The sequence below is a fragment of the Salminus brasiliensis genome, chromosome 1, assembly GCF_030463535.1.
Source record: "Salminus brasiliensis chromosome 1, fSalBra1.hap2, whole genome shotgun sequence".
NCBI lineage: Eukaryota > Metazoa > Chordata > Actinopteri > Characiformes > Bryconidae > Salminus > Salminus brasiliensis.
In genome coordinates this window covers 9,069,614-9,082,710 of record NC_132878.1, presented here as the reverse complement: position 1 = coordinate 9,082,710, position 13,097 = coordinate 9,069,614, and the positions used below count along the sequence as shown (strand labels likewise).

Genomic DNA, 13,097 nt, shown 5'->3' with positions numbered 1-13,097 from the left:
GTGTGTGTGTGTGTGTGTGTGTGTATACACTAGCAGTAGTGTTCACTTAAATAAATAGCAGAGTGGGTAACACCACTGCCCATGCAGATGGGTAGTCTTACACTAATAGGCATGTGATTATGCTGGAATTGTGCCAAAATTCACACTTTCAACCCATCCTTGCAGTTTGTCCGGGATCAAAACCTTGTCCTGTTCAATGCTTCATTTCCACAATATACGTGTAAACCCGTGCAGCCCTTTCGTAATTAAGCGTGCTATGTGCCGAGAAGCCATAGACTGCGGTCAAAAGCCGCATGCTGTGACAATTGTGCCTTATTACCATGGTAATGTACAGTTTAGGACACAAATCGTAAGCTTAGCCGGAGATGTCCACCAAAACACACACACACACACACACAATTGGACAAAGCATAAAGTAAAAACGAGGCTTTCTGAAGCTGTGAACCGACCGAAGTAATAGTTTCTATCAAATTTATGCAGCACTGGAAATCCTGCTCGCTGGTGACACCTGCTGGTTAGTTTGGTGTATGTATTGTGATGCTTGAGCTTACTGTTAAGCAAAAACCTTGTTTCAAAAATGACATTACAGGAAGAAAAAAAAATCAGCCCTTAACTATCAATGGAAGTCAGGTCATTTTAGAGCATTTGTATTGGTGTATTAATTTTTGACAATGTTTAAAGTGTTTTTGATTCAAACAATGTCTAAAAAATTGAGAAAAAAGAAAGTTGACCGTTGACTATTTTCTTTGTTTTTGTTTGTACTCGGGAAGTTATTTATTTATTTCTATACGTTGTGCTAGAAAATCATACACTTCTTGTGTTCACCTTGGGTCTGTTGCTTTGCCTGTTTTGGCAAAGAGGTTTACAATACTTACATCTGATCTGGTCACGACCTTTTACAACTATATCCATCTTCTTAGAGTATATCTTCATCCATATCTGTCTGTTCTTAGAGGTTTTGGGTTATATATAGTGTGTGTGTGTGTGTGTGTGTGTGTGTGTGTGTGTGTGTATATAGTAGTATACACACATAGTATAATTATTCTATTAGGTATGTATAGTATATCATTAATGATGTCAACATCAACCAAATTAAGGTGTCCATACTTTCCAGCTGTTCCTACTGTGGCCTTATGGGCACTCCTACAGCTATCTGTATCTGCTGCACCAATCTAATTTCAACTTATCTGCCTTTAATGAGATTTGAGCTCAGTTGTAATCTGGGAAACGTTGAGGTTTACACCCCATGTCTGTGTTTCTCTGTGTGTGGTACAGAAATGGTGGAGTCCATGAAAAGCGTAGCGGGGAAGGACGTGGAGCTGACAGTTGAGGAGAGGAACCTGCTTTCTGTGGCCTATAAGAACGTGATCGGTGCAAGAAGAGCCTCCTGGAGGATAATCAGCAGCATTGAACAGAAGGAGGAGAACAAAGGAGGAGAAGACAAACTCAAAATGATCCGGGAATACAGGCAAACGGTGGGTTTAGGATGTTTTGTGTATCTCAAAACAGCCATTATGTATGTGTTCGGTGACTTGCCCTGATGTGGGACACCTACGCTTTGTACAGTGAACGTCTTCTTTGAATAAAGAATCCAGTGAAGCTGTGGGTTAACAACTGAAACTGTGATCATAACTTCTCAACTGTCCAGTCTTATATTACAGTCTCCGGTGCAGAATAGGTAGGGGATAGTGCAGTAGTGCAGGACAATAGACAGAATATGAGACAGGTTGAATAGATACATACAAACACATGCCTGCACAAATGTGTAATTAAGGTCCAAACTAAGTTATTATACTATCTGGTGTTGTAAACCGCATCACATACATAGAAAAAAAAAGGTGTACAGTGCTGGGTATAGCAGCTGGTGTGTCGGTGAGGGAACAGTACACAGCTTATGTCCAGAGAGGGAGTTCCAGTTAAGGTGCAAAGTGCATACAGTCCCTGAGCTAGAGGAGCTCAGTGCCTCACATAAGGCTAATTCACCCTACATGACCAGCAAAGACTTCTGAAGCAGATTCCTCCTCTACCCTAAACACAGCACAGCTCACACACTTAATTCATCCAACCAGTGCATTTTTAAAGGGTTTTCTTTCCCTTCTGATATTCAGATTTATTAATGTCTAACTTTCTAAGTGTACAGTGTTCTCTGGAATGATGGATGGTGCTCCTTCTAATACTTTTGGGATGAGAAATCTAGTAGTCTTACTAGTAGCTGTAAAGCCGTCCCTGGGCAGTAGAGACGGTTACTCCAAAATAAAGCAGAATAAACCTTTTTTTTTTTTCTTAAACGTATTTTTTTTTATTATTGTTTAATAATAAAAAAAATATTTTAAAACCTGATATAACTTGATTTCAAAAAAGGAATGAATGCACAGGTGTCCCAAAACTTTTGTCCAATTTTTAGTGCAAGGACAGTAGACAAACAGCAGTGAAAACAACCATCTAACATTTAGCTTTCACCTGTTGGAACACAGAGAGCTGGGGCTCAGTCTATGAATTGCATAGCAGGTGGCAATTCTGGGGGACCAGGCACTGTGCACCATTATGAAAGCAGTCAAGCACAATGCATGGGCAGTGTTTTTAGACTGGTCATTGTTATATGAAGTGAGATCTAAAAAATTAAATATGAATTAAATATCATTTGAATTTGCGTAGATTTGTAAAGTAAATTAACTTAATAATTCCAAAGCAGTTAGCTCTGTTAGTTCACGCCAGTCTTATCCTGGGAAGGATGCCACAGGAGCCTGCTGCAGGAACTAGTTTCTGAGTTTCAGAGAATGCATTTTGTGCTTGTGTGTGACCCCTTAAACACATTATTATCATCATCATCATCATCTCCATCTCGAAGTGAACAGTGGGTCAGTTCTGTCCGTCTGTGTTGGTGCTTTTATTAGCTCTGGATAACAAACGCAATTCTGCTTTTTTTTTTTTTTTTTTTTTTTTTTTTTTTTTTTTTTCCTCTGTAGGTTGAGAAGGAGCTGAAATCAATCTGTAACGACATTCTGGATGTACTGGACAAACACCTCATTCCTGCAGCCAACACGGGAGAGTCGAAGGTTTTCTACTACAAAATGTACGTCTTCATTCAGTGCAAAGCCACGTAACAGTCCGTTTCTCCTTCTTATGGAGCCCTAAGCTCAAGTTGGGGTTGTGGTCATTAATGTTGATGATGTTCTCTTTAATGTTGATGATGTTCTCTTTAGTGGATACGGTTAGGTTTGGTTTGGGATTGAAGTTTAGAGTTTAAGAAGTTTAGAGGGTTTAAGGTTAGGGTTTGATTTAGCAGAACCTTCAACCTTAAGTTCAGTTGTATGTGTTAGACCCCTCCCACTCCCCCCGATTATACATTTTTTTGGTACCAGTTCTAAGCTGAGTTCACCAGTGTCCGTGCAAAACAGCATTATGACCAGTTAAAAACCCTGTCTGAACACCACCAAAGATTCCCGGCATGGACTCCACAAGGCCTCTGAAGCTGTCCTGTGGTTTCTGGAACTGAGATGTGAGTAGCAGTAAGATGTGAGGTTTGGCTTCCCCACTTGTTCCTCCTTTCTTGGAGCACTTTTGTTTGGTACTGACCACTACTTACTGGGAACACCCCACAAGACCGGACTTGGAGATGTTCTGACCCAGTCGTCTAGCCTTCAAAACGTGACCCATGTCATTATGCTTGGCCACTTTTACTTAAGCACTGACTGTTCACTTGCTGCCTAACATGTCGACCCCACCCTTTGATAGATGCCACTGTTGCGGCTGATCGCTGTGCATGGCTGAATGTCAGTTTACAACAAATAAGCTAAACCCTCACAAAGCATTTACAGAAGACCATCAGAATGAAGTGTTGCTAGCTGATCACATGTGGCAGATAGAGGTTGGAAACAGTGGAGAATTCCTTCAGGAGAACTGCACATTTGTCTCAGGCTCTCCAACAAAGCTTTGAGTAACTTCAGCCCAGCTGTCAGAAGTGTTTACGGTCTGTGTTTGTGTCTGTGTGTGTGTGCAGGAAGGGTGACTACCACAGGTACCTGGCAGAGTTCGCCACGGGCAACGACAGGAAGGAAGCGGCCGAGAACAGTTTGGTAGCGTACAAAGCAGCCAGCGACATCGCCATGATCGAGCTGCCGCCCACACACCCCATCCGCCTGGGCCTGGCCCTCAACTTCTCCGTCTTCTACTACGAAATCCTCAACTCCCCAGACCGCGCCTGCAGGTCAGCTCCAGCAGCCGCCTCACTCCCTCTCATGCACACTGCTGAAACTGTCTGGAGCTCTGTGACACAGACTGCCAATCACAGGTCTGATGATTTGATATGGTAGAAATTCCAGATCCTATCAGAACGGATGCAGGTGAACATAAATCCAGTAAAAAGGAGCAAGAATTTCTCATGTTGAAGAAAGTAGTGAGATCTTGTCGGTGAGCTAGTCTGAAAAACAGAGCTCAGTTCCTCCAGATTTCTCCTGGACGCCCCCCAGTCCAGCCAGCACAGCGTGGATGCGTTCAACTCCAGCAGCAGCAGCAGCTCACCTGATTTACCATCATTAAGCCCTAATTTACCAAACCAGGTGTTGGAGGAGAACTATAAATAATACTAGACTCCATGAGGAGAACTTTGGAGATGTTCTAATGAACACAGTGATGTAGAATCACGATTTTTTTTGTAGGAATGTTATTAGTGTTTATTCTAAAATCAGTGTTTTACTGAAGGAATAAACACTTACTGCTCAGATAAGCAGCCCTTCATACTAAATTTTACAGGTGCCCCACACCCACAGGTGCATGCAGCCATTGGCTATCCAGCAAAACAGCAACCTATTTATGATTCAAAGTCAAACAGGTGTGAGTCACACAGGTGGGTCAACCCTATCAAACTGTGGGGCATGTCATTTGTCCCTGCCATGATTTGGGTGGCCAGTTTCATGTAGATGCAGGGCATTCAGCGGGCGAACTAGCCAGTTGATGCTTTGTATAGGTTATAAATCCCCTAAAACACACTTGTGGACAAAAGTATTGGGACACCTGCTCATTACAATGCTTGTTGTGTCTTCCACAACGAGAGCATCTGTCTCTACTGTTCAGATATGAAAGACCAAAGCATCGCTGAGAGCATTCATGAGGTCCAGATGTTGGATGATCACCAGCTCCTTAGCACATCCCAACCGTACTGGATGGGGCACCACACATCACTCCAGAGGACACCGTTCCACTGCTCCACAGCTCAATGCTGGGAGCTGCTCCTTTAGCCCACGCCTGGCGTTAGGCATGGTGCCAGTGGGTTCACGTTTATGTGCTCCAGAGCCTCCTATTCTATAGAGGCAGTACATCTCTACAGGGACTTGACGAGCTGTATCTGTGTCAGCCACGGGTGCAACTTAAAGTAGCTGAATGCATTCATTAGAAGGGGTGTCCACAAACATTTGGACATGTAGTGTATATTGAGGAGTTTGGTTTCACTAGTGCAAATCAGCTGGACTTGTAGATAATTCTGGCCGATGGTGCTTTTGGTGGTAATGATGAACGCCAGCCTCAGTTACCCCACCCATGCGTTTGGCATGAGAGTCGCCAGTTTGAATGGAAATCAGCCTGGTGTTCATATCGACCTACAGATTCTAAAGGGTACTCATATGCATGTATCCATGGCGACCAGACATGAAAGCAGCTCTGTTTAGAGCGAGACTCTGATGTTTTCTTTTTGAACATGCTGGAGGTATCGTAGCCAGTTTGATGGCAGGTTTGGAGCAGCACTAGTTCATTATGTTGTGAATAGAGGCGATTGTGATGGATCACCCCTACAACATCAAAACCAGCCCTTCATGTCTTTCAGAGCAACGGATTGTGCCTCTAATTGGAAAAACTCTTCATAGCCACTCCCCTCTCTTTGGCTCTAGTTTGCAGGGCATATGTACGTTTTGCATTTATTACCTGAATTAAGTTTTTTTATAAACAATAAGGTGTGTGTGTGTACATGCTAAGTTTCATTAATCGCTTCATTAAGTCTTTACTGGCCCAACAGTGTGCGTATTTAGTTAAGTTAAGGAAGTAAAGCCAAGATTTGACCTGCGAATAACTAAACTAGGGGGTGAAATGGGGGGAAAATCCCCCCCAAAATATTCCTTCAAACTAGACGTAAAAAAACTAGACAATTTAACTAAATTGGAACCAAGTATTTGAGCCTGCTCATTAAAGAGACTATATAATAAATTTATTGAGTATTTTAAATTATTTTATGTATAAATGGTATGTAAGTGTCTTTTGTTGGGGGTGAAAAATGTTTAGTTGCAGCTTTTACAAGCCTTCTGTATTCCGGAGTCTTACCAGTTTGGACAAAAGTATTGGGACGCCTGCTCGTTCTGTTTCCTTGTTTGACTCGTGACTTGTGTAACGGATGAACCTGAGCCTAATGCCAGGTGTCTGCTAGAGGGGTATGAAGTTGTTCTCTAAAATTACGGGTGGTTCGCTATTCAATACTTTTGGGATGAGTTGGAGAGTTAAGGATGAAGTGAGGTGGTGATCGCCCGACATCCTGACCTCACTAACGCTCTTGTCGCTGAATGCAAGCAAACCCCATAAAAGGGTTAAGAGGATGTTCGTGGTGATCTGAGTTTTGTGTGGACAATGATCTTCAGTAGGGGTCTGTTTGTGTGTTCATGCTTGAGAGCCCGTGAAGTCTCCTGTAGGCTTGACCTCTGTTCTCCTTGACCAGGTTGGCGAAGGCAGCGTTCGATGATGCGATAGCGGAGCTTGACACGCTCAGTGAGGAGAGCTATAAGGACTCTACGCTCATCATGCAGTTGCTACGTGACAACTTGACACTATGGACTTCAGACATGCAGGGAGACGGTAAGCGCACACACACTCATGCATACATATGTACATGCATACAGACCCCAGATCAGTGAGGAAACGTCTGGTAAGGTCCATTTGGACGCTCCTAATCCACTTGCATTAGGAAATTTGTCCAATCACCATCAACACCACCATAGTGTAAAGATGCTCCTCAGTGTTGCTGACTGTTCTCCACCCACGTCTTAGGGCCCACTTACATAAGTCCACACTTTTGCTCTCGTTGTGATCTCAGTTCCCAGCATGCCAGGTTACTCTAACGTAGCTTGCTTTGGTGGGCTGTGGGGAGCGGGTTGGGAAAAACTGCAGTGGAGGAAGACTCAATGTTGGAATTATTAGTTTGTGTGACTTTCCAGCTGTCGATGAGGAGCATCAGTCATGACATTCCTTAGCATTTCAGATGATTCTTTGTGGAGCCAATCTGTTCTGATTGGTTGGGCTGTTGAGTGTCCTGGCTCTGTTTTAGCTCCCATTTCTAATTCCTTATTTCCTTAAGTTTCCTAACAATCCCTTATCCCTCATTTCTTTCATGATTTTTTTTTTTCCTTCCATAATTTCTTTTGTTTATTTATGTATTAATTTTATTCTAGCAGTGTTTTTTCTGTTATTTTTCTTAGTTTTTATTTTTGTTTTTTTTTCTTTTATTATTATTTTATTTTTTAATCCCCCTGACTTATCTAATTTGCCTTACCTTTTAATTCTTTCATTCTCTATCTCTCTCTGCCTCTCTGTCTCTCTCGGTCTCTCTGTCTCTGTCTCTATCTGTCTCTGTCTCTATCTGTGTCTCTTTCGGTCTCTCTCTGTCTGTGTCTCTCTCTCGGTCTCTCTCTCTGTCTGTGTGTCTCTCTCGGTCTCTCTCTCTGTCTGTCTGTCTCTCTCGGCCTCTCTCTCTGTCTGTCTCTCTCTCTCTCTTGGCCTCTCTGTCTCTCTCTGTCTGTCTGTCTGTGTCTCTCTCTCTCTCTCTCTCTCTCTGTCGGTCTCTCTCTGTCTGTCTCTCTCTATCTGTGTGTCTCTCTCGGTCTCTCTCTGTCTGTGTGTCTCTCTCGGTCTCTCTCTCTCTCTCGGCCTCTCTCTCTGTCTTTGTCTGTGTGTCTGTCTGTGTCTCTCTCTCGGCCTCTCTCTCTCTGTCTCTGTCTGTCTCTATCTGTCTCTCTCGGGCTCTCTCTGTCTGTGTGTCTCTCTCGGTCTCTCTCTGTCTGTGTCTGTCTCTCTCTGTCTCTCTGTGTCTCTCTCTGTCTGTGTGTGTCTCTCTCGGTCTCTCTCTGTCTGTGTCGGTCTCTCTCTGTCTCTCTGTGTCTGTCTCTGTCTGTGTGTGTCTCTCTCGGTCTCTCTGTGTGTCTCTCTTGGTCTCTCTCTGTCTGTGTGTCTCTCTCTGCCTCTCTCTCTCTCTTCTGCCTCTCTCTCTCTCTGTCTCTCTGTGTCTCTCTCAGGCTCTCTCTGTCTGTGTCTGTCTCTCAGCCTCTTTCTCTGTCTGTCTGTCTCTCTCTCTCTTGGCCTCTCTGTCTCTCCCTCTGTCTGTGTCTCTCTCTCTCTGTCTCTATCTGTGTGTCTCTCTCTGTGTCTGTCTCTGTCTGTGTGTCTCTCTGTGTCTCTCTCTGTCTCTCTCTCAGCCTCTCTGTCTCTCTCCTTCTCTCTCTCTCTCTCTCCCTCTCCTCCCTTTCTTCTTGCTCGGCCTTCCTCCACCCCCTCCTTTTTATCTGAAACTCTTTCCTCCAGAGCTCTAATGTCTCACTCTCTCCTCCATCCTGCTGGTGTAGATTCGTAAGGACAGCCCACTCCCCTCTCATTCCCTCTAGACCTCCTCTTTGTAAGTCGTCTCCTCCCTTTTTCTGTGCTTCTTCTCACCTTCTCTCTCAGCTGCTTGTTCGCTCACTCACCCGCTGACCCTCTTTGGGTCCTCACTAACTGCACTGCACCCTGCTGTGTGTGTCCAACTGAAGATTTGTCGATTTGCCCTCAAAGGCATTCATGATGGCCCGGACTCAGACTGCGTCTGCTGTCTGTTCCTCGCGTTGACGTAATGATCAGCGAGGGCCTGTGTGTGTGTGTGTGTGTGTGTGTGTGTGTGTGTGTGTGTGTGTGTGTGTGTGTGTGTGTGTGTGTGTGTGTTATTACACGTGATGTGGATGTAAATCACAATTCAGCCTCACTGTAGCTTTATCAAAACGGAGAGCACAGAGCCGCACTTCCACGCTCACCTGAGGTTTCACCGCCGTTTCTGCGATAGCCATTCTTGCTAACGGTGAACGAGGCCGCGTGCAAGCGGCGCTCAGCTGCTGGCCTAACGAGCGCTACGTCACCGGCTGCTATTCTTGTCCCTCTTGTTTCTGGGCCTTTTGTCACACTTTGCTAATTCCCTTAACACACTTTACCGCGTGGCAGTCAGCCACACAGTCTCCATGGTTACGCTGCTACGCAGCTCACTGCTCTGAGACTGATGGCCCCAGCGTTCTGCAGCTGGTATAACTACATAGGAGTGAAGCTGGTTGACCTTGAGTAAGGGTTTGACGCCCCTGCTTCACGTTCACGTGTCACATGCAACACAGCACTGCTTGCTTGTTCGGTTATGTGGATAAATGCACACTCCAAAGTTGCAGTGTGTGTGCGCATGTAGGTATCTGTGTGGGTAGGTATGTGTGTGTAGGGGATGGGGTAGGTTGGCAGGTAGGTATGTCTCTATATGTAGAAATGTATCTGTGTATGTATCTAATGTTATGTGGTTATCCTTATAGGTATGTTTGTGGATAGTGAGAGGTAGGTAGATGGGATCTATAGGCATCTATGTAGGTATGTACGTGGGTAGGGAATGGGGTAGGTAGATGATATCTATAGGCATGTATGTAGGTATGTACGTGGGTGGGGAATGAGGTAGGTTTAGGGCTGCAACAACAAATCGATAATAATCTATTATTAAAACTGGTGGCAACGAATTTCATTATCGATTCGTTGTGTTGGATGATTTATGTGTTACTCGCCTTGTCATATCTGCGTATGTCACCTGCGGCGCTTCGTCTATGCTGGAAGAAATAAATAAATGAGAGAGTTGAACGAAGGGAGCCAGAGCGGAGGCGTAATCTTCAAAATAAGTTTAACATCACGAAGTAAATACATTCCAAAAAATGAAACATTCAGTTTGAATCCTCAAAAGTGTGTGAGCGAACAATATCCCAAGTTTTTTATCTGGAAGTGAGGAAACGTAACGGCGCAGTAACACTATGTGAACCGGCACAGCACATGCTGTTTTTTGCTTGTTAACTGGACAGTGACCGCGACGGTGTGTGTGTTTTATCAGTTTTATTTATTTAAGCAGTGTTTAAATGTGTTTTATAAAAACCTGTACCTTGTACACAATGGTGGTAATTAAGCTTCTCTTCAAGTATGAGTAAAGAGACTACATACAAACTAAAGGCGGTTCATCCTGCCTCACTCCTCACTCCAATAAAGTGCTGTTTGCATCAGCAATGCACTTATATTTCTTGATTATAATTTTTCATGAATAAATTTGATTCAATTAAATCGTTTAATCTATTATTAAATTATTGTACGCACTTATTTGCTATTCTGGTTTTAAATAAAGACATAGAAATGTATTTTAATCCGAAAAATTGATTAATTGAAAACAAATAATCGTCAGATTATTAAAAATAATCGTTAGTTGCAACCTTAGATGGGTAGATGAGTATCTATAGGTAGGTGTGTGTCTAATGTACGTGGGTATCCTTGTGGGTAGGGAACGGTGTAGGTAGATGAGTATCTATAGGTAGGTGTGTGTCTAATGTACGTGGGTATCCTTGTGGGTAGGGAACGGTGTAGGTAGATGAGTATCTATAGGTAGGTGTGTGTCTAATGTACGTGGGTATCCTTGTGGGTAGGGAACGGTGTAGGTAGATGAGGTAGATAGGTAGGTGTGATTAGGTGGTAGGCATCCAGGTAGGTAGGGAGGGGGGAGTTATCTGGTTCGATAGGTGTCAGTGTTGGTAGTTGTGTATGTGGCTAAGGTGGGAGGTAGGTGGATGGGTTCTGTAGGTGTGTGTGTGTGTGTGTGTGTGTGTGTGTGTGTGTGTGTGTGTGTGTGTGTGTGTGTGTCAGTATGTGGGTAGAAAGGTAGGTATGTAGTCGTGTTGCTGTGTATTGGAATCGTATCAGAAAAGTGGGCCAATTAAAAAGCTCAGTTTGAGTGAATTTCCTGGTTGGACTGTGATGCATTTGAAAAACACTGGATGGGGACTTTGTGGACTGTGCTGTGTGAACGCAGCTAAATTGGTCTAAACCTTTTTATGATCTTGATGCTCTAGGGGTGCTGATTAAACCCAAAATAGACAAATCTGTTGTATAGTACTTCTGTTCTAGTGTGCACTCTCTTGCTCACTCTCTCTCTCGCTCTCTCTCTCTCCATCATAGGTGAAGAACAGAATAAAGAAGCACTGCAAGATGTGGAAGATGAGAACCAGTGAGACGTCGCAGCCAATATGAATCCTCTCTCTCTCTCTCTCTCTCTCTCTCTCTCTCTATCTCTATATCTATCTGTCTCTCTCTGTCTCTATCTCATATATATATACCAAGTCTCTTATCCCAGTCCCTCCCCTCCAGCCCCCCTCAGGTGTCCATGGTGTCACAGAAAGAGCTCCGAAGCCACCCTATCGTCCGGCGCTCGCTCGTTCAGTCTTTTCTTTTCGTCATACATTTTCTCTCTCTCTCTCTCTCTCTCTCTCTCTCTCTCTCTCTCTCTCTCTCTCTCTCTGTTTCTGTCGCTCTGGTTTGTCTCTGTCTAGCTGTGTGCTCTTTTGGGTTCTGCCCTGGGCATTTTTAAATGTTATTTTCTCTCCCTTTCTTTCTCCACCTTTCGCTTGGCTCAGTCAGATCTGCAGGTATTGTTGAATAGGCGTTGCAGAGTTGTCTGCCCATCCCCCCCCTTGCCGGTTTAGTTTCCGTACCTGCCGCAAAGCTTCCTGGAGTGTCCCGCCCCGTGTGTATGGGCTTTATTTTATGTCTCGCTTTGCTTTTAATTCAGTCTGCAGCTCGGCTGTGCGGTATATCGTTGGCCATGTTGAAGTTGCCGTCGTGTTTCTTCTGGAATTACATGGTTGCCTACTGTTTCCTGACCGTTCGGAGATGGTCATCATGTCAGTGGTGAATCTCAGCTGTCTGTTCTGGGAGATAAAACAACGTTTCTTTATCTGTTTGCTTTTAAAGGGATGGCTGTTTTTGTTAGTTCTTTTTGTTTTTAATAAAAGTGCCCTCTATCTCTGACTGGCCTCCTGTGTGGCTTTCAAAGCAGGTCTAGGCTCTCAGATGCATCGTAAACGTCTCAATGCCTTGAACGCATCCCCAACCTCCAGTTGGTTTGTGCTCATAGCCCTCTATGCATAACCTTACCAGAACAATGCTCCAACACTGTCAAACAATCTCTCTCTCTCTCCCTCTCCCCCTCTCTCTCTCTCTCTCTCTCTCTCTCTCTCTCTCTCTCTCTCTCTCTCTCTCTCTCTCTCTCTCCCTCCCTCCCTCTCCCTCTCCCTGAATGGCATGTAGTACGTAGCTTCATTACAGGAAACACAAACAGGGGAACTCTTCAGCGTCTCACTTGGTTCAGATGAAAACCATAAGAAGGAACACAATGGCTTTTTTTTTTGTTTGTTTGTTTTTTTTTTTTTGAGCGAAATAAAATGAACCCCTCTCTCTCCGCCGCGCCCCCCCCCCCTTTTTTTTATTTTTATTTTATTATTATATATTTTTTTTAGTGTCATCTCATTCATTCGGCTTCTTTACCCACTGATTTGCATCTTCCTCGCTCCTTCTCTCTCTCTTGGTCTCTCTGTCCTTTTGTTTTCTCTCATCCGTTTGTTCAGTATGTGTAACTTGAATCTGATTTGTACTACTGGATATTCTGACCGGAGCCAACAAGCACCGTCTGTATTCTTACTGAAAACACAGCATGGGATTAACTTTAACCTTCAAATAAAAACAAACCTAAATTAAAAAAAACAAAAACCTGGAGTCCTCGTTTCTTCAGACATTTAGAGGGGCTTGTTCCTTCAGCTGCGACACTGCTGAGTAGATGTGTCTGTAGAGAGAATCCAAAATCAGGGCCATTAAAAAGAGCGTATCCTGGAGTAACTGTCTCTACTGTCCAGTTGAAGGTTTTCTACTAGATTTTGGAGGCAATCATGGAGCATTGCTGTGAGGATATGATTGCATTCAGCAGTAAGAGTGAGAAACTCTGTGTGGCGCAGCAGTCTGCTACCAGACCATGCTGCTTTGCC

At 44.0% G+C, this 13,097-nt stretch overlaps 1 protein-coding gene across 1 annotated transcript in view; it reads left to right on the top strand.

The window, feature by feature from the left end:
- The window catches only part of ywhae2 (tyrosine 3-monooxygenase/tryptophan 5-monooxygenase activation protein, epsilon polypeptide 2), a 29,203-nt gene extending 16,378 nt beyond the window's left edge, over positions 1-12,825 (top strand). Inside the window, exons 2-6 of the mRNA XM_072659076.1 lie at positions 1,276-1,475; positions 2,967-3,073; positions 4,001-4,207; positions 6,698-6,834; positions 11,239-12,825. Coding sequence (XP_072515177.1) covers positions 1,276-1,475; positions 2,967-3,073; positions 4,001-4,207; positions 6,698-6,834; positions 11,239-11,291 — 704 coding nt within the window. The 3' untranslated portion in view covers positions 11,292-12,825. The remainder of the gene's footprint in view (positions 1-1,275; positions 1,476-2,966; positions 3,074-4,000; positions 4,208-6,697; positions 6,835-11,238) is intronic.
- The last annotated feature ends 272 nt before the right edge of the window (positions 12,826-13,097 follow it).